Here is a 19,544-nt window from a genome sequence, read left to right as displayed (position 1 = left end):
CAGCTAACCTTAGCATTAGCGCTCTCAGTTTACATCTAATTTCAGCCGTTAGCCATTAGCGCTCCCGTTTCACAGCTAACCTTAGCATTAGCGCTCTCAGTTTACATCTAATTTCAGCCGTTAGCCATTAGCGCTCCCGTTTCACAGCTAACCTTAGCATTAGCGCTCCTGTTTCACAGCTAACTTTAGCATTAGCGCTCTCAGTTTACATCTAATCTCAGCCATTAGCATTAGTGCTCCCGTTTCACAGCTAACCTTAGCATTAGCGCTCCTGTTTCACAGCTAACCTTAGCATTAGCACTCCCGTTTCACAGCTAACCTTAGCATTAGTACTTTCACTTCACAGCTAACATTAGCATTAGCACTCTCATTTCACAGCTAACCTTAGCATTAGCCCTCTTATTTCACGGCTAACCTCAGCGTTAGCTCTCTCATTTCACAGCTAACCTTAGCATTAGCGCTCTCAGTTTACATCTAATCTCAGCTATTAGCCATTAGCACTCCCGTTTCACAGCTAACCTTAGCATTAGCATTTTTTACTTTATGGAAATTATTTATTACCGTTTATTGATGTTGGATGATATGTTGTACTTTTGCCCTGTTAAGTCATCAGTTTGGTCCATTTTTACATTAAATATTATGGTGAGCACCAAACGATTGGGTTGAGGAACTCTGTAAATAATTTATTGTCCATTTTGCACGACGTAAAAATAGATCCACACACCATCTGAGATGGAACAGATCTACACGCTCAGACTAGCTGTTCTAGCTGCAGTTATAGTTATAACTTATAACCTCATGTTGGTCTGCAGGTAGGTTTATGTGGAAAATAAAATATATGGACGTGTACTTTTATATATTTGAAATACATTTCAAACACACTGCAGTCGATGCTGAAATACACTCCAAACACTAAAATGTATTTCAGAATATTTTGCCATATTAACTAGATATATTTTAAAATGCATTTATTTTAAAATGTATGGGGAAATATTACACACAGAAATGTTCCATACTGAAATAACTGTATGTAAATATGTTTATCAAATCCATCTGAAAATGTATAAAAAAATCTCCAGAATCCTGTCTGATGCTCTTCACTGTCTGATACCTTTAGAAATGAATTTGTGTTCCAGTCTCTTCATTTTAAGTCTGATCAAATGATCTTTTAACAGGACAGAAGCGAGTGTTGTGGGTATTGATACTCTGTGAAAATGCAGTTATGATCTGATATCTTGTTTATGTGAAATACATTGTGTGTGAGAGTCTGACTGCAGACGTACATGGTTAATGTAAAGTACAGTGCAGATCACAGAAGAACATTCAGTTACATCTGTAACCTTCATTACACACAACTGAACACAGATAATAACACATACAGATAAATGCCCTTTAAATATATATTTTTAAGAAAAACATTTTTTGGCAATTTTCATACATTGCAAAAATATATTTGATAAATACATTTGGAATGTTTTTCCATATGGAACCTGTATTAATATGGCTTTTGTTCCATGCGGTTTTGTGTTCCGGCAGGTTCCAGGAGAAAGGAAACCTGGAGGTGCTGCTCTTCACCATCCAAAGCAAACTCAGAGCTAACAACCAGAAGCCATACGTGCCTCATGAAGGAAAACTCATCTCCGACATCAACAAGGTACAGCAGTCCGCTGGCCGTGTGTGTGTCTGATCGTAGGCAAGCTTAAGTTAAAGAGTGATGCTGCCTATATTAATAATCAATCAATCGATCAATCAACCTTTATTTAAACTCCGAATACATTGAGGGAGACCCTCATTTATAATGTGGCCGAGTAATACAGGAATCAGGGATTGAGAAGTTGTACAGTAAAAAGCATGAATCAAATGCTATAATTAAATAATAAAAATAATAAAAGTACAATTTAATAATAAGAAGGTACCAATAAACTGTAAAATCAATAAACGATTACAATTACAATATAACTTATCAAGTAAGAGAGCAGATAAGGATAAAATAAATAAAAACATAAATTAATGAAATAAAAGAAATAGGTGTATAACTAATAACTCTTTAAAATGCTTTGAAGGTGCTTTAAAAAGCATTAAACTGCCTATTTCTATATTTAAAGGTCTCATATCAATTATTTCTCTCCACGTTTAACATCTGTGAGGTTTCATACACCAAAAATGTCATAATTAATTTTTACGTCAGTTGTCCAGCCTCTCTTTATCCTACAGAATTAAACAGGCTTTCTTACTGTGCAAAAGTTTGTGCACCCCAGGTCGAATTTCATGGGAACACATTGTAACACAATTTTGCACATTTTAGTGCACAATTACGGTTCACTTTCATATTCACGCCATTTGTCAGGGTGCTGTTATCCAGAGCGACTGACAAAAGGTGCTTCGTTGTCCATTCAGAGAACGTAACCTATCTAGTACAAATAGGTTACCCATAGGTCTAAACCACATTCTTAAAAAAGATTGATCTTTAAGGGTTCTTTAGTAAAGGGAATGGTTCTATTTGGGTCATACTACAGAAACGTCCACTTTTCTATACACCCATAGGAGTCACTGGTGTTACTGATCCTCATTGGTGTTACACATAATGAAGGAACACCAGAGACATTTTAATGAATATGCATTTTACAGAATGGCTGCTACAGAGCATCAAACCACATGTTGTCAGTCATGGAATATCCATGCCATATTTAAGTGTGTTTTCTGTTGAGGATGAACTTATTTTCACATAAATAATCAACTACATGCAATTTGACTGGGTGCCCAAATGTTTGCATACGACTATATTTATGTAAATGAGCTCAGTTCTGATTGGCATTACAACTTCAGCATGAATGGGTGGAGCTAAACTGCTGTAGGCTGAATTTTGCATACCTATTGAGTGAATGGTATGTTCAGAAATTTTAACATTGTTTACATTTTACCTCAAACTCTTTTATTTAAAATTAAAAATCAGTTTTCTCTGATCTGGGTCTTTTAAAACTTGTTCTGCATGTTTAAACTAGAGTGTTTATCTGTTTCATGTTCGAAGGCCTGGGAGCGGCTGGAGAAGGCGGAGCATGAGAGGGGCGTGGCTCTGAGGAAGGAGCTGATTCGTCAGGAGAAGCTAGAGCTCCTCGCTCAGCGCTTTGATCACAAGACCACCATGAGGCAGGCGTGGCTCAACGAGAACCAGCGGCTCGTTTCACAGGTTCTGACACCATCCAGCTGAATTATATCAGTGTCCGTGTCAGTGTCAGTATGAGTGTCAGTATCAGTATTAGTGTCAGTATGAGTGTCAGTGTCAATGTCAATGTCAGTATCAGTGTCAGTGTCAGTATCAGTATGTGTCAGTATTAGTTTGAGTGTCAGTGTCAGTATTAGTGTCAGTCAGTATCAGTATTAGTGTCAGTGTCAGTATGTGTCAGTATTAGTTTGAGTGTCAGTGCCAGTGTCAGTGTCAGTGTCAATGTCAGTATCGGTATTAGTGTCAGTATCAGTATTAGTGTCAGTGTCAGTATTAGTGTCAGTATCAGTATGTGTCAGTATTAGTTTGAGTGTCAGTGTCAATGTCAGTATCAGTGTCAGTATCAGTATTAGTGTCAGTGTCAGTACTAGTGTCAATGTCAGTATCAGTATCAGTGTCAGTATCAGTATTAGTGTCAGTGTCAGTATTAGTGTCAGTCAGTGTCAGTATTAGTTTGAGTGTCAGTATCAGTGTCAGTATCAGAGTCAGTGTCAGTATTAGTTTGAGTGTCAGTGCCAGTGCCAGTGTCAGTATCAGTATCAGTGTCAGTATTAGTTTGAGTATCAGTATCAGTGTCAGTATTAGTTTGAGTATCAGTATCGGTGTCAATGTCAGTATCAGTATCAGTATTAGTATTAGTATCAGTGTCAGTATTAGTTTAGTGCCAGTGTCAGTGTCAGTGCCAGTGCCAGTGTCAGTATCAGTATCAGTATCAGTGTCAGTATTAGTTTGAGTGTCAGTATCAGTATCAGTGTCAGTATCAGTATCAGTATTAGTATTAGTATCAGTGTCAGTATTAGTTTGAGTGTCAGTGTCAGTGTCAATGTCAGTATTAGTGTCAGTGTCAGTGTCAATGTCAATGTCAATGTCAGTATCAGTATCAGTATTAGTGTCAGTGTCAGTGTCAGTATTAGTGTCAGTGTAAGTAAAGTTTAGTGTCAGTATTAGTGTCAGTGTCAGTATTAGTGTCAGTGTCAGTATCAGTATTAGTTTGAGTGTCAGTAACAGTGTCAGTAACAGTGTCAGTAACAGTGTCAGTAACAGTGTCAGTAACAGTGTCAGTATCAGTGTCAGAGTCAGTGTCAGTATTAGTTTGAGTGCCAGTGTCAGTATCAGAATCAGTATCAGTGTCAGTATTAGTTTGAGTGTCAGTATTAGTTTGAGTGTCAGTATCAGTGTCAGTATCAGTATTAGTATTAGTATCTGATACTGATACTACTTTGAGTGTCAGTTTCAGTATCAGTGTCAGTATCAGTGTCAGTATCAGTATCCGTGTCAGTGTCAGTGTCAGTCTCAGTATCAGTATCAGTGTCAGTGCCAGTGTCAGTGTCAGTATCAGTATCAGTGTCAGTGTCAGTTTGAGTGTCAGTATCAGTACCAGTATCAGTGTCAGTGTCAGTATCAGTGTCAATGCCAGTGTCAGTGTCTAATAAATGAATATCCAGGATGCCTTGTACATTTAAAAAATAGTGATCAAATCGCGCTGTGGATATTTTGGCAAAAATAATTGATAATTAATTGTTGAATAAAGTAAATAGCAATAGCTATTGGTGTCTGTTTTATGATGTGATACATTACATAAATTATTCTTGTATATAAAAATCACAAAAAAGAGCATGAGCGGCTCCAGCCTTTTAAAAGTGTGTATTTCTGTCTGATTTTCTTGCAGGATAACTTTGGCTATGACCTGCCTGCGGTGGAGGCGGCCATGAAGAAGCACGAGGCGATCGAGGCGGATATTTCATCCTACGAGGAGCGTATCGGAGTGGTGGTGGAGCTAGCGGCCGAAATGGAGGCGGAGGGATACTACGACATCCGGCGCATCTTGGCGCGTAAGGAGAACATCCTGGGACAGTGGAGTCTGCTGAAGGAGCTGGTGGTGGGGAGGAAAACTCGGCTGGAGAAGAACCTCGCCCTGCAGAAAACCTTCCAGGAGATGGTCTACATGATCGACTGGATGGAGGAGGTGCAGGTGGGAAAGAGCACTAATTTTAGTTTGAGTATATTTATGTATATTTTTTTTACAGTACTGATCTACAGTAGCCACAGAAACACAACGTCATCTGTAATTAACAACCAATAATAATCAATAAATCAATAAATTCTGATGATCCTGCAGACTGTAATACACTACAGGAAGTATAGGGGGCGATATGGCTTCTACTGTTTCATTTAAAAAGCTCTATAATGTTCATATGATCCACACAGTCACTTTGACAGACTGTAATACACTACAGGAAGTGTAGGGGGCGATATGGCTCTCTACTGTTTCATTTAAAAAGCTTCTATAATGTTCATATGATCCACACAGTCACTCTGACAGACTGTAATACACTACAGGAGATGATGTCATCCAGCCACAAAAGAAATTAAAATTTAAACAATAAAATGTAAATGCGAACCTCTTTTTTCCATTTCTTTTTACAAACATCTGCACAAAATGCCAAAATTGAAGATGAAATGAAATACCTACATTTGCAATTTCATTTTTCACATGAGCACGAACCATTTATGACAAATATAAAGATAAATTTAAAACAGTTTCATTTAATTTTAGTCGTTATTCTGGTATTTCATGGCCGTATCTAAAATGGAAAAGCTAATAGAGAAAAGAAAATCCAAGCTTCACTTTGGCTTTTCTTCATGAAATGCAGAAGACGAGTCAAAACTAAAATGAAAATGCAATGTTTACATTCTTATTTCTTTTTCATGGCGATCACCTGCATATCTGACAAAATGAAAATGTAAAATGGATAAAATCAGCAGCAGAGTGACCGTTTGTGATTCAGTTTTCGGTGTGGGCACGCTTTAAGGGTCAGAATAAAAAAGGCAAACGGAAACGAACACAGGCGCCACCTGCTGGAGATTTGCTTTTCATTTCCCACTTTGCTTTTTCGTTTTCAAGCTGACCAACATGCAAATATATGTTAATTAGCGTTGGGCGGGGCTACGGGGTACATTTTAGGACATCCTCAGACCTCAAAGTCAGAACAGCATCATTCCTCAGACTAAATGACTTCGAGTCTCGAGAAGAGCCACTGTCATGTCTTAGATCTGGTGTAACTGAACATCAGACCAAACGCCGTCAGACCAAATGGCCTCAGAGAAAAGGTATCAGACCAAACGCAAGCCTGGTCAAGCAAATACTGGTTCGTGTAACTTAGAAAACTATTGTGTATCTCCATATAAATGCCAGTATAATATTTGCAAAGTGTAGCCTCGCCCAGTGTTAATTAACATATATTTGCATGTTGGTCAACTTGAAAAGGAAAAAGCAAAGTGGGAAATGAAAAGTAAATCACCAGCAGGTGGCGCCAATGTTCGTTTCTGTTTGCCTTTTTATTCTGACACTTAAAGCCTGTCGATGCCGAAAACTGAATCACAAACTGTCACTTTGCTGTTGATTTATCAATTTTACATGTTCATTTTGTCAGATACGCAGCCGATTGCTATGAAAAAGAAATAAGAACGTAAACATTGCATTTTGATTTTAGTTTTGATGCGTATTACGCATTTAATGAAGAAAAGACAAAGTGAAGATTGGATTTTCTTTTCTCTATTAGCTTTTTCATTTTAGATACTGTCATGGAAATACAGAATAATGACTAAAATGAAATGACGAATAGCTGTTTTACATTTATTTTTATATTTGTCATAAATGGTTTGTGCTTATGTGAAAAATGAAATTGCAAATGTAGGTAATTCATTTCATCTTCAATTTTGGCATTTTGCGCAGATGTTTGTAAAAAGAAATGGAAAAAAGAGGTTTGCATTTACATTTCATTGTTTACATTTTAATTTCTTTTTTGGCCGGATTTGCCTCCCATAGTATGACGTGTTTCGTTGATTGTTACTGCTCTGTTTTGTAATTTATATTTTGTCCACTGGGCCCCAGGAAGAATGGCAGCTGTCGTGATAGCAGCTAATGGGGATTTCCAAAAATAAACAAATTAACAAAATAAAATTGATTAAAATGTTTTTGTCAACACAGCAATTTATCATCATGACATTTATTAGCTATTTAGCATCATGTATGACCTGTAGTAAATATGTATTTAAAAAAATGAATCCTAAAATTAGCATATTCATGTTCTTTATAGCTGTGTTGTTTACATTAGCTGTTGTAGCTAAAATGGAACTGTTTTAAACTGTTTTTGTTGGTTCCTCAGGTGCAGCTGCTGTCTAAAGACTACGGGAAACACCTGCTGGAGGTGGAGGATCTGCTGCAGAAGCACGGCCTGCAGGAGGCCGACATCAGCGTCCAGGCAGAGAGAGTCCAAACTCTGAACACGGCCGCTCTGAAGTTCACCACCATCGAGGGTGAGTCCTCAAACCATCACTCCGTGTATCGTAACACCACTGCATAGACTGGGATGTCCTGTGGTCAGTGTGGTTCTCTGAGGTGTTCAGAGCCCCCTGCAGGGCAGAGTGAGTAATGATCACCTGAGACTTTCCAATCTGAGCCACAAGAGGGACGAGTTTATCTTCAGAGTTCACATCAGCACATTGACTAAATCAGTGGAGTAAATCAGCCCTGATCCACTGATCAACCTAATCACAGTCACACTAGTGCTCAGGGTTAAGTCATATAGGTTTAGGATCGATCTCAGTCGCTCACCAGTGCATAAAGCACTAATAAAGCATTAATAAACCATGAATAATTTGTACCACCACTTACCTGATGATATGTATAAATATTGTTTATATATCAGTGTTTATATATCAATGTGGTATTAACATCTTATATCTGAGTTCATAAGATGCTGATAGTGTACACACACACATTTCATCCTTTTCTTTCTGCTTTCCTTTGTTTTCTTTCTTTCTTTCCCTACGGTTTTTATTTTTGTTCATTTTTCTTTCTTTCTTTTCATTTGTTTCCTGTTTTTTTTCTTACTTGCTTCTTTCTTTCTTTCTCTCTTTCTTTCTTTTTTTTCTTTCTTTCTTTTTCATTCTTTCTTTGTTTCTTCCTTATTTTTGTTCCCTACTGTTTTTTGGTTTTCTTTCTTTTTTTCTTTTTTCTTTCTTTCTTTCTTTCTTTCTTTTTCACTCTTTCTTTCACTCTTTCTTTCTTTCTTTCTTTCCATTCTCCTTCCTGTGTTTTCTTTGTTTTCTTTCTTGCCTTTGTTTTCTTTTCTTTATTTTCTTTCTTTCTTCCTTTTTTCTTTTTGTTTGTTTTCTTTCTTTCTTTTGTCCCTTTTTTCTTTTCTTTCTTTATTGTTTCTATTCTTCTTTCTATTTTCTTTGCATTTTTTGTCTTTTATCCTTTGGTTTCTTTCTCTCTCTCTCCTCTCTCTCTCTCTCTCTCTCTCAGGTTATCAGCCGTGTGATCCTCAGGTGATCTGTAACAGGGTGAATCATGTCAGTACGTGTCTGGAGGAGCTGAAGCAGTTGGCGGGGAAGCGGCGCTCCGAGCTGGAGGACTCTCGGGAGCTGTGGACTTTTTTCCAGGAGGTGGAGGAGTCTGAGGTCTGGATCCGGGAGAAGACATCCATCCTGGCCACTCAGAGCTGCGGGAAGGACCTGAGCAGCGTGCTGAGGCTCCTACAGAAGCACAAGAGCCTGGCCGGAGAGCTGCTGGCGCGCCGCGCTCTGCTCCAGCAGACCATGAAGAAGGGCAAGCAGATCCTCACGCAGAAGAGCTTCGGCACCTCCGGCATCCAGGAGAGGCTGATGGACGTGAAGGGAGACTGGAAGAGGCTGGAGGACCAGGCTGCACAGAGACTCGGTCATCTACAGGTGGGGACTAGAACCGATACTGCAGGATATCACCGTACTGCAGAACGTTCTCGATACAGTGGAACCAAACATCACTGATTTTAGATGCAGATCACCTCTCAGTCCCGATACGTAACCTGTGATCCAATTACTGAACATTTTCAGTGATTTTCAAAGTACTTTTACAAAGTAAATCAGACCTTGCTTGTAACTCACACACTCATCATCGTTTCACTCACTTACTCATTCACTTATTATTTCACTCACTCACTTGTTCACTTTCTCACTCACTCACTATTTCACTTACGCTCTCACTCAGTTATCTGCTCTGTCACTGATTCACTCACTCACTCACTCATTCACTTACTCATTATTTCACTCAATCATTCACTATTTCACTTATTTACTCTCACTGTCCCACTCTCTCACTCACTCACTCACTCACTCACTTACTCATTATTTCACTCAATCACTCACTATTTCATTTATTCACTCTCTTTCCCACTCTCTCACTGACTCACTCAATCATTCACGTACTCAGTATTTCACTCCCTCTCACCATTTCACTCACTGAATCACTCTCTCATTCAACCACTCTCTCACTCACTCACTCCCTCATTCAACCACTCTCTCACATAATCACTCACTCACTCACTCACTCACTCACTCCATCACTCATTCCATCACTCATTCCATCACTCTCTCACTTATTCACTCATTCAACCTCTTTCTCTCTCACCTACTCACTTACTCACTCACTCACTCACTCATTCATTCAGTCAGTCTCTCGTTCAGTCACTCAGTCACTCACTCACTTAATATCTCACCCTCTCTCACTATATCACTCATGTTCACCTACTCTCTTACTCATTTCTCATATTTTTTAAATTTCACTCACTGCTTTACTGACTATTGCATTCAGTTTTTACTTACTAGTATTTCACTCACTCACTTTATCGTTTACTCTCTTATTATTACTCGCTCACCTCTTATACTCCACCTGTTAGCATGGTGCTAACTGCCTGCCTAAATCATCACTCACTCTCCTCAAACCTTGTTGAGTTGTTAAATAATCTCTAACGTTGTAAAATCCTAACAGTACCCATCTCTGCCTGCAGGAGGCACTAAACTTTTTCCAGTTCACGGCAGAGATGGATGACCTGCTGGCCTGGCTGCAGGACGAATACAGGCTCGTGTCCAGCGAAGATTTCGGACACGACGAGTATTCCACCCAGTCTCTGCTGAAGAAGCACCGCGGTGTTCGGGAGGATATCGATAAGCACCGCCAGCACGTAGTAGCGCTGCGTAAACACATGGTGGCGCTGCCGCTGCACTACCGCGAGCTGGAGGAGGTGCAGTTGCGGCTGGGCGAGGTGGAGCAGCTGTACACCGAGGTCGCGGAGGTGGCGGTGCTGCGGCAGCAGTGGCTCCACGACGCGCTGGCTGTTTATCGCATGTTCAGCGAAGTGAACGCCTGCGAGGTGTGGATCGATGAGAAGGAGCAGTGGCTGAACAGGATGGAGGTTCCAGAGAGGCTGGAGGACATGGAGGTGGTGGCACACAGGTAGCTGACACTGGATACGTCTACATTTCCCCACAACGCAGTGTGTGAGATGTAATCAGAGTCATTCAGAGTGGTTTGGTGTGAAATGGTTCAGATGTCTTTACAGTGGTGGTGATAGGAACCAGGGGTCGCCATGACTACAACACAAATATAGACATTTTATTTACTATCTAGAACCACCAGTGAACCTACACGAGTCTTCTGAGTTTATATGGAATGTTGATGATGGAAAATAGTGGTGTTTTGCATTACAATGAACACTGTATGTCCAAAAGTATGTGGACACCATGCTAATCCTAATATTTAAGTTCAGGTGTTTAAGCCACGCCCATTGCTAACAGGTGTATCAAATCAAGTGCATAGCCATGCAACCTCCAACAACTAACATTGGCAGTAGTGGGTCGTACTGATGAGCTCAGTAACTTTAAACATGGCACTTTCATAGGATGCTGCCCCTGCCACATGTCAGGTACATTCTGCCCTGCTAGACCTGCCTCAGACAGCTGTAAGTGCTTTTATTACAAAATGAAGCAACAACAGCTCCATTATGAAGCAGTGGACCACAAAAACTTACAGAGCAGGTGCACCGAGAGCTGAATCATGTAGCACGACAAAATCGCCATCACTCACTGCAGAGTTCCCAATTGCCTCTGGAAGCAACATCAGGACATAAGCTGTGCATCAGGAGCTTCACGAAATGGGTTTCCATGGCTGAGCAGCTGCACAGTAGGCTTGCTAAGATCACTATGCGCAATGCCAAGTGTCGGCTGGAGTGGTGTAAAGCGCCGCCACTGGAGCAGTGGAACCGTGTTCTCTGGAGTGATGAATCACCTTCATTATCTGTCAGTCTGATGGATGAATCTGGGTTTGGTGGATGCCAGGAAAACATTACCTACCGGAATGCAGAGCCAACAGTAAAGTTTGGTGGAGGAGGGATGATGGGCTGGGTGTTGATGCTGCAGCACAAAGACATTTTACACAATTACACAGTTATCTGCTTCCAGCTTTGTGTGAGCAGTTTGGGGAAGAACCTTTCCTGTTCCAGCATGACTGAGCCCCTGTGCATAGAGCAGCTCCATAAAGACATGGAGTGACCAGTTTGGTGTGGAGGAACTCCAGTGGCACTGACCTGAACCCTACTGAACACCTTTGGGATGAACCGGAAAGTTGACTGTGAGCCAGGCCCTCTCGTCCAACATCAGTGTCTGACCTCACAAATGTTCTTCTGACTGAATGGGCAAAAATTCCCACAGACTCTCTCCAACATCTTGTAGAAGCTTCCCAGAAGAGTGGAGGCTGTTATAATCACCAACGGGGGCAACTCCATATTAATGCTCATGGTTTTGGAACAGGACGTCCCACTAATCCATATAAGTGTGATGGCCAGGTGTCCACATACTTTTGTCCAGATAGTGTACATTACCATAAATGGGTTTTTAAAAAAGTTAAAAAGTGCCGAAAAATGGATTTTCTGCAGTTCAGTATATGATGATTTTCTGTGTGAACAGCTGTTCAAAGCTGTGTTTGCTGGTCATGAACTGGCTGAGTTTTTGAGCTCAAAATGAGCTAAAATTATCACCAAACAGTCACTACTGAAACATTTGTAAAAGTTGGTAAAGTTTCATTAGTGTTATGAATGTTCTGGTAGGGACAATTTGGAAGGGTTAGTAGTTTTAATAAAATAAACATAATTAAAGCATAAGGTAACTCAAAGCAAAAGGATTTTATTCTACAGTCCAAGATTAGTCCCAAATGTGCTTTCAGCTTATATGTAGACTGTAGTCCATCTGTTTCTCTGCATACTTTGTTAGCCCCCTTTTACCCTGTTCTTCAGTGGTCAGGACCCCCATGGACCCTCACAGAGCAGGTACTATTTGGGTGGTGGATCATTCTCAGCACTGCAGTAACACTGACGTGGTGGTGGTGTGTTAGTGTGTGTTGTGCTGGTCTGAGTGGATCAGACACAGCAGTGCTGCTGGAGTTTTTAAACACCTCAGTGTCACTGCTGGACTGAGAATAGTCCACCAACCAAAAATATCCAGCCAACAGCGTCCTGTGACCACAGATGAAGGACTAGAGGATGACCATCACAAATAGTACCTGCTCTGTGAGGGTCCATGGGGGTCCTGACCACTGAAGAACAGGGTAAAAGGGGGCTAACAAAGTATCAGAGAAACAGATGGACTACAGTCTGTAACTGTAGAACTACAAAGTGCACCTATATAGTAAGTGGAGCTGATAAAATGGACAATGAGCGTAGAAACAAGGAGGTGGTCAGAATGTTATGCCTGATCGGTGTGTGTAAATATATATAATAACTCGTTCTCCTCCTGTGTGTTTGTTTTAGGTTTGAAAGCCTGGATCAGGAGATGAACAGCCTGATGGGACGGATTCTGGACGTTAATCAGATCGTGCAGCAGCTGCTGGACAGCGGTCACCCCAGCTCCACTGAGGTCAGAGGGTGTCAGGACCACCTTAACAGCAGGTACAGCACACCTGTGTGTGTTTTTACTGACACTTACCTGATTTACCTGGTATACCTACCTGATTTGAGTCATTTTATTAATATGATTAAATTTACTTTTATTATTTGATGTGTTCTTACACGGCATCAATCCCTTTTTACTGCGTCATCTTGGCAACATTGTAAACGAGGGTCACCCTCGATGTTCTCTGAGGTTAAATAAAAGTTGATTGATTGATGCTAAGAACCATTTAATCATGCAGATGGTTCTTTGAGTGTTCATGCTTCTGTAAGAACCATTTTCTTCTTTAAGGACCCCTTAAAGAACCATCTTTTTAAGAGTGTGCTACAGCATATGTATAAGAAAAATCAGGTCAAATCATCTCAATTGTCCAGAATTTTTGTTGTCTTATTATAAACTGGCTAAAAAAATAAAATAAAAATAAAAAGCAGCACATGATAATACGGGTTTCATAAAAGCAGTTTTATGAGTCCTTTAAATATTTATTTTTTGCAACTCTCACCCTCGTCCCCTTGCAATTCCTTCGCGCCCCACTAGGGGGGCCCACCCCACAGTTTGAATACCTCTGGCTTAATTTCTATACATGGACTGTACAAACTCTACATTTAACATCAGCAGAGTTTACATCCTACATCATAGTCCTTTATTTAAATTAAATTGAAAGAAATTTACTTTTCCATAATATGAGCCCTTTAATATCCAGGATGCTGCTTCTCCGTAAAGCGAGTGAGCTGTAAACGCAGCCCAGCACCGCGTGTGTGCGAATGTGTTAAACTCCAGTGTTGCCGTTTTGGGCCGACTTTGGCATTAACAGCTCTTCTGAGGGCGCTGCCATCTGCTGTGCTCTTACACGCTGAGCTAATCCAACCTGGACTGAGCTCACATGACCTCTATCTCCCTCACTGACACCGACTGCTCCTCAGAACTCCACTGACCACATCAACACTGCGCGGGTTAAACACTAGGAGAGCATGAAGTGGTCCTCATTTACTTAATATCCAGTCAAAACAGCTGTTGACGACATTTTTAGGATCTATTTCTGAGAAATACAGAAGAACAGTGCATGTAGTTTGTTTGTTTATTTATTGCTACTAAAGATCTTGCTTAAGCATCTTTAAGTCTGAACCAAATCCTGTAAAATAATGTAAAGATTTATAATATTCATCAATGCCAGAGGGAAAGTCATCTACAACCCCACTTCCAAAAAAGATGGGACGCTGTATGTGAACCATACTTTTAAAGGAAAATACTACCAAGACAACATGTCAAATGTTGAAACTAAGAAATATTATTTTTGCCCATTTTGAATTTGATGCCAACAACACGTTCCAAAAAAGTTGGGACGGGGGCCTGTTTACCACTGTATTTCATCACCTCTTCTTTAACAACACTCTGTAAGTGTTTGGGAACTGAGGAGACTCTGCTGTAGTTTAGAAAGTGAAATGTTTCCTGTTCTTGTTTGATACAGGATTTCAGCTGCTCATCAGTTCAGGGTCTCCTTTGTCGTATTTTTCATTTCATAATGTGGCAAATGTTTTCAGTGGTGACAGGTCTGGACTGCAGGCAGGTCAGTTTAGCACCCGGACTCTTTTAATACGGAGCAATGCTGCTGTAATACATGCAGAATGTGGTTTTACATTGTCTTGCTGAAATAATCAAGGCCTTCTCTGAAAAAGACGTCGTCTGGATGGCAGCATATGTTGCCAAAACATGTATATATTGTTCAGCATTAATGGTGCCTTCACAGATGAGCACGTCACCCATGCCATGTGCACTAATGCCCCCCTATACCATCATGAATACTGACTTTTGAACTGTGCACTGATAACAAGCTGAGTGGTCTTCAGCCTGGAGGACACAGTGTCCATGATTTCCAGAAAGAATTTCAAACGTTGATTCGTCGGATCACAGGACACTTTTCCACTTCCTCTTAGTCCATTTTAAATGAGCTCGGGCCCAGAGAAGGTGGCGTTTCTGGATCCTGTTTATATATCAAGTCAAGTCAAGAGTCAAGAGGCTTTTGTCATTCCATCTATGTACAAGTACACAGTGGGGTGAAATTACATTAATGGTTTCTTCTTTGCGTTGTAGAGGTTTAACTGTCATTTGTGGATGCAGTGATGAAATGTTTTCACAGACAGTGGTTTTCAGAAGTGTTTCTGAGCCCATGCAGTGATTTCCACTGCAGAATCATGTCTGTTTTTAATGCAGTGCTGCCTGAGGGCCCAAAGATCACGGCCAGCATATACTGGTTTTTGGCCTTGTCCCTTACATACAGAGATTTCTCCAGATTCTCTGAGTCTTTTAATGTTATTATGTACCGTAGATGATGAGAAGCAGAAGTTCTTTGCTATTTTATGTTGAGAAATGTTTTTCTTGAATTGTTGCACTATTTGATGGTGCAGTCTTTCACAGAGTGGTGAACCCCTCCTCATCTTCACTTCTGAAAGACTCCGCCTCTCTGAGATGCTCTTTTATACCCAATCATGTTACTGACCTGCTGCCAATCAACCACCAGGTGTTTTTTTAGCATTACATAATTTCACCAGCCTTTTGTTGCTCCCGTCCCAACTTTTTTGTAACGTGTTGTTGGCATCAAATTCGAAATGGGCAAATATTTTTCAAAAACAATAAAATTTCTCAGTTTCAACATTTGATATGTTGTCTTTGTACCATTGTACAATGAAATATAGGGTTTAAATGATTTGCACATCATTGCATTTTGTTTTATTTACATTACAGCATCCCAACTTTTTTGGAAATGGGGTTGTATTACAGCAGCACAAAGTAAAAAGCGAAATGAGTAAAATTATTGTCATACACTAGTATACATATGCATAAATAGAAGACGCAGAGATATCACTGCTGTCGGAACGAAAACCTCATATCTCCAGTTTTGTCTTTTTTCAGTTTTGTCATAATGTGAAAATACCTGTTGGCCTTTATATTGTGTATAAATTTCATGATGAATGGACCAAAAGAAACGGCCCAAAGTGACCTGGAAAGACGTCTGGTTCCATTGACTTACATTAAAAGTAAAGTAGGTTTTTTCCTTCTCCTGTAAAGTTACCATTTTGGAGATACGAGGTTTTTTTCCGACAACAGCGATATATATAACATGTACTAAAACAACTATAAAATATAATGTGCAGTAAAAAAAATAAGTAAACAATATCGCAAGAATATTATGCAGGTGAAAATGAACGGACCGAGTGACACTAAACATTATGCATGGGTATATGAACAACATGCAATATTTATTGATGTATAAACAAAGTGGCAGTGCATACTGATATGAGTTATAATGTCCAGCTTGTTCTCATGCAGGCTGTCCTGTCAGTGAGAGTTTTTAACCCGTCTTACACTCATGGCACTTCATATATGGATTATATTGTGATATTGAGGGACAAATAAAATGAAAATAAAGCAACATTACTGGTTATTCATATTAGTAATTAGTAATCATAGTGGCACATGTCAGTCCATATCGGTGCGTCTCGCTCTCCATCAGTCAGTTTGATTCGACTCTGCCAGTTCAGCCAGTTGAGCTTATTTAGGCACGATTTTATTCGAGCTGCAGGGCTCGGTTTATCTTCTGAGGCCCTGAGAGTTGGCCCAGTTACTAGGGCCTTGTTTTTCATGTGTGCTGCTCACCAGCTGAGTCAGATGACTCAGAGTGACTCATGTTCAGGTTTCACAGTCCAGTCCATCCTCTATGACCTAATATCCTTATATTCCTAGATGTGTGATACTGTAGAAAAGCCAAAATAACAAAACCAGAGAGTAAGTGTTATCAGGTCAGAGAATATATGCTCTGTTGACCTAATTTAGTGTAACCTAAAAATTTTCTGCATCACTTAGCAAGAAAAAAAATATTTCCCCCAGTTTCCCCCCTCGTACCCCAAACGTAGTCGATTACCCGAGGCATGTTTGGTGTCTGAAGTTTGCTTCTTTAGTTTTAGCGCTGGAGCTACAAGGCTAATGTAGCTAACAAGTAATGGATGCTTATATCCCACCAATTAGCATGGTGCCTAAATCATCACACAGTTGCCTCAAACGGTCAAGTTTTTAAACGAGAATTCCACTGATTCTGCATAATTGAGTGTTTGTGATGCAAACAGAGTGATTCAGAGTGGTTTGGTGTGAAGTGGTTCAGATGTCTTTACAGTGGTGGTGATAGGAACCAGGGGTCGCCATGACTACAACACAAATATAGACATTTTATTTACTATCTAAAACCACCAGTGAACCTACACGAGTCTTCTGAGTTTATATGGAATGTTGATGATGGAAAATAGTGGAAAATCTGAAATAATAAGTTTTCTTTGGGGACTATTTTGCCTCACAGCGCCCTGCATGTATCCCTCCACCATGACTGGAGTTTAAGCAAAATCTCTAAAACTATCATAAAACAGTGTCTCAGTCATCAGGCAGTGAATTCATAACCATTTCATGTAGGAACTTTCTGTGAGGGAGCTTTTAGAGGTGGGCGTCTGGTTCCTATCACCACCACTGTGAACGGTTCTGACTCGGTAAGTTTATCTAGAACAGAGCGTTTCACACCAAACCACTCTGAACGACTTAACAGTTTAATTATGCAGGACATTTTAAAAAGTGGTAGAATTCCCCTGTAGATAATGTCTAATAGACTTGATTATGTGGTTTCTGACATTGTGTTATTCACTGTTATAAACATGAATTAAAGTACATTATCATGGCTAAACAATAGTCAGTGTCAGTCAATATAAGCTACTTGTTAGCTACATTAGCCTCGTAGCTCCAGTGATAAAGCTGTGGAAGCAAACTTCAGACACCAAACACGTCTTGGTTGATCTGCTGCGTTTGGAGTAAGGAGGAAATCTGGGGGAATTAGTTTTCCATTTTAAAACGTTTCTCCTCAGGGGAGTCAGAAGTACGTCAGTAACGTTAAACTGTGTTTATGCTGCAGGTGGAACCATATGGTGGAGCTGGTGGAGCACAAGAAGGATCATCTGGACTCCAACCTCCGCATCCAGAACTATCTGCTGGAGTGCACGGAGATAAAGTCTCAGATTCAGGAGAAACGCAGAGCCATTGATGCCACGCAATACGTGGGCAGTGACCTGGGCAGCGTGCTGGCCTTGCAGCGCCGCCTGTCCACCATGGAGGGCGCTCTAGCCGTTCTGGAGCCCAAACTCATCCACCTGCAGCAGGAGGCAGAGGAACTGGCGACCTCGCACCCCAACAAAGCCATGGAGATCCTGGTGCCGTTCGAAGGTATCAGCGTGGAGTGGGAGGAGCTGAAGCGGACGCTACAAGGCTGCGAAGACTCTTTGACCGTAGCCGGACGTCTCCAGCAGTTCATCCAGGATCTGGACTCTTTCCTGACGTGGCTGGTCCAGACGCAGACGGCCGCGGCTTCGGACGAGCTCCCGAACACTCTGGAAGAAGCGGAGCGGCTGATCAACCTGCACGCGGCCCTGAAGGAGGAGATCGGACGCTACGAGGAGGATTACGAGCGCCTGCAGGCGGTGAACGAGCTGCTGGAGTCTGAGGACGCTCCGTTACCATACGCCGCTCTGCAGCAGTGGCTCCATAAGCTGGACGTGGGCTGGAACAAGCTGCTGGAGATGTGGGAGAGCCGCAGGGAGGTGCTGGTCCAGGCGCACATCTTCCACCTGTTTCTGAGGGATGTCAAGCAGGCCGAGGCTTTCCTCAACAACCAGGTGAGGACAGACGGCTTCTGAAGAATCTCTGAGGTGGTACAGATGTTTTTCATTATATCTATAACCATGAAACAACCTGGAACTATGAAACAACCTGGAATGTCAGCAGTGAATTTTTGATGATGGCTCATAATCTCAGTGGCTTCTGTTACAACAAACCTGCATCACTATAAGCAAAATATGAAGGTTATATATATATATATATATATATTTCTTCATTTTTGCAGGAATTTGTTTAGAAATTTAGAGATTTATTCAGCTATTTAGAAATTCAGCCTTGCAGTGCTCAAAAAATGTTCTGTCAATCCTGCTGTTAAAAAACATGGTTCTTTAAGGGTTCATTAGTAAAGAAAATAGTTCTATATAGAACCATGAACACTCAAAGAACTCTTTTCATAATTAAAGAGTTCTCTGCATAGTGAAATGGTTGTTCAGATTGATGGAGGATGTGCTGTAGGTGGTTCTATATTTGAAAATGGTTCTATGTAACACCAAAAGGGTTTTTTTGTTGTGACATGGTTGAAATTGTAACAATGGAAAAACCCTTTTTGGTGCTATGTCAAACCATCTACAGCACATACCCCATCAATCTGAAGAACACTTTCAAGACGCAAAGAACCCTTTAATCATGCAAATGGTTCTTGGAGTGTTCATGGTTCTGTAAAGAAGCATTTTTTTTTCGGGAGAACCTTTGAAGAACCGTCTTTTTAAAGTGTTGGTAGCTATTAGTATTTTTTAGGTTTATTTTGTATTTTGCACTTTGCACAACAATGAATGGGGTGTTTTTTTGGTGATCAGTAATTTTTATTTAGAAAAAAATAAATAAATACATAAATAAATATACTAAT

The 19,544-nt window shown here is 40.5% G+C and overlaps 1 protein-coding gene across 1 annotated transcript in view; it reads left to right on the top strand.

Annotated features, from left to right (window-relative positions):
- LOC118817988 (spectrin beta chain, non-erythrocytic 4-like) overlaps positions 1 to 19,544 on the top strand; it is a 109,419-nt gene that overhangs the window by 22,275 nt on the left and 67,600 nt on the right. Inside the window, exons 9-16 of the mRNA XM_036585063.1 lie at positions 1,537 to 1,654; positions 3,029 to 3,187; positions 4,893 to 5,195; positions 7,393 to 7,543; positions 8,538 to 8,962; positions 10,060 to 10,505; positions 12,853 to 12,990; positions 17,940 to 18,696. Of these exons, the coding sequence (XP_036440956.1) occupies positions 1,537 to 1,654; positions 3,029 to 3,187; positions 4,893 to 5,195; positions 7,393 to 7,543; positions 8,538 to 8,962; positions 10,060 to 10,505; positions 12,853 to 12,990; positions 17,940 to 18,696 (2,497 nt within the window). The remainder of the gene's footprint in view (positions 1 to 1,536; positions 1,655 to 3,028; positions 3,188 to 4,892; positions 5,196 to 7,392; positions 7,544 to 8,537; positions 8,963 to 10,059; positions 10,506 to 12,852; positions 12,991 to 17,939; positions 18,697 to 19,544) is intronic.

This window comes from Colossoma macropomum, unplaced genomic scaffold, assembly GCF_904425465.1.
Source record: "Colossoma macropomum unplaced genomic scaffold, Colossoma_macropomum, whole genome shotgun sequence".
In the NCBI taxonomy this organism is placed as follows: domain Eukaryota; kingdom Metazoa; phylum Chordata; class Actinopteri; order Characiformes; family Serrasalmidae; genus Colossoma; species Colossoma macropomum.
This window is presented reverse-complemented; position numbering and strand designations above follow the sequence as displayed.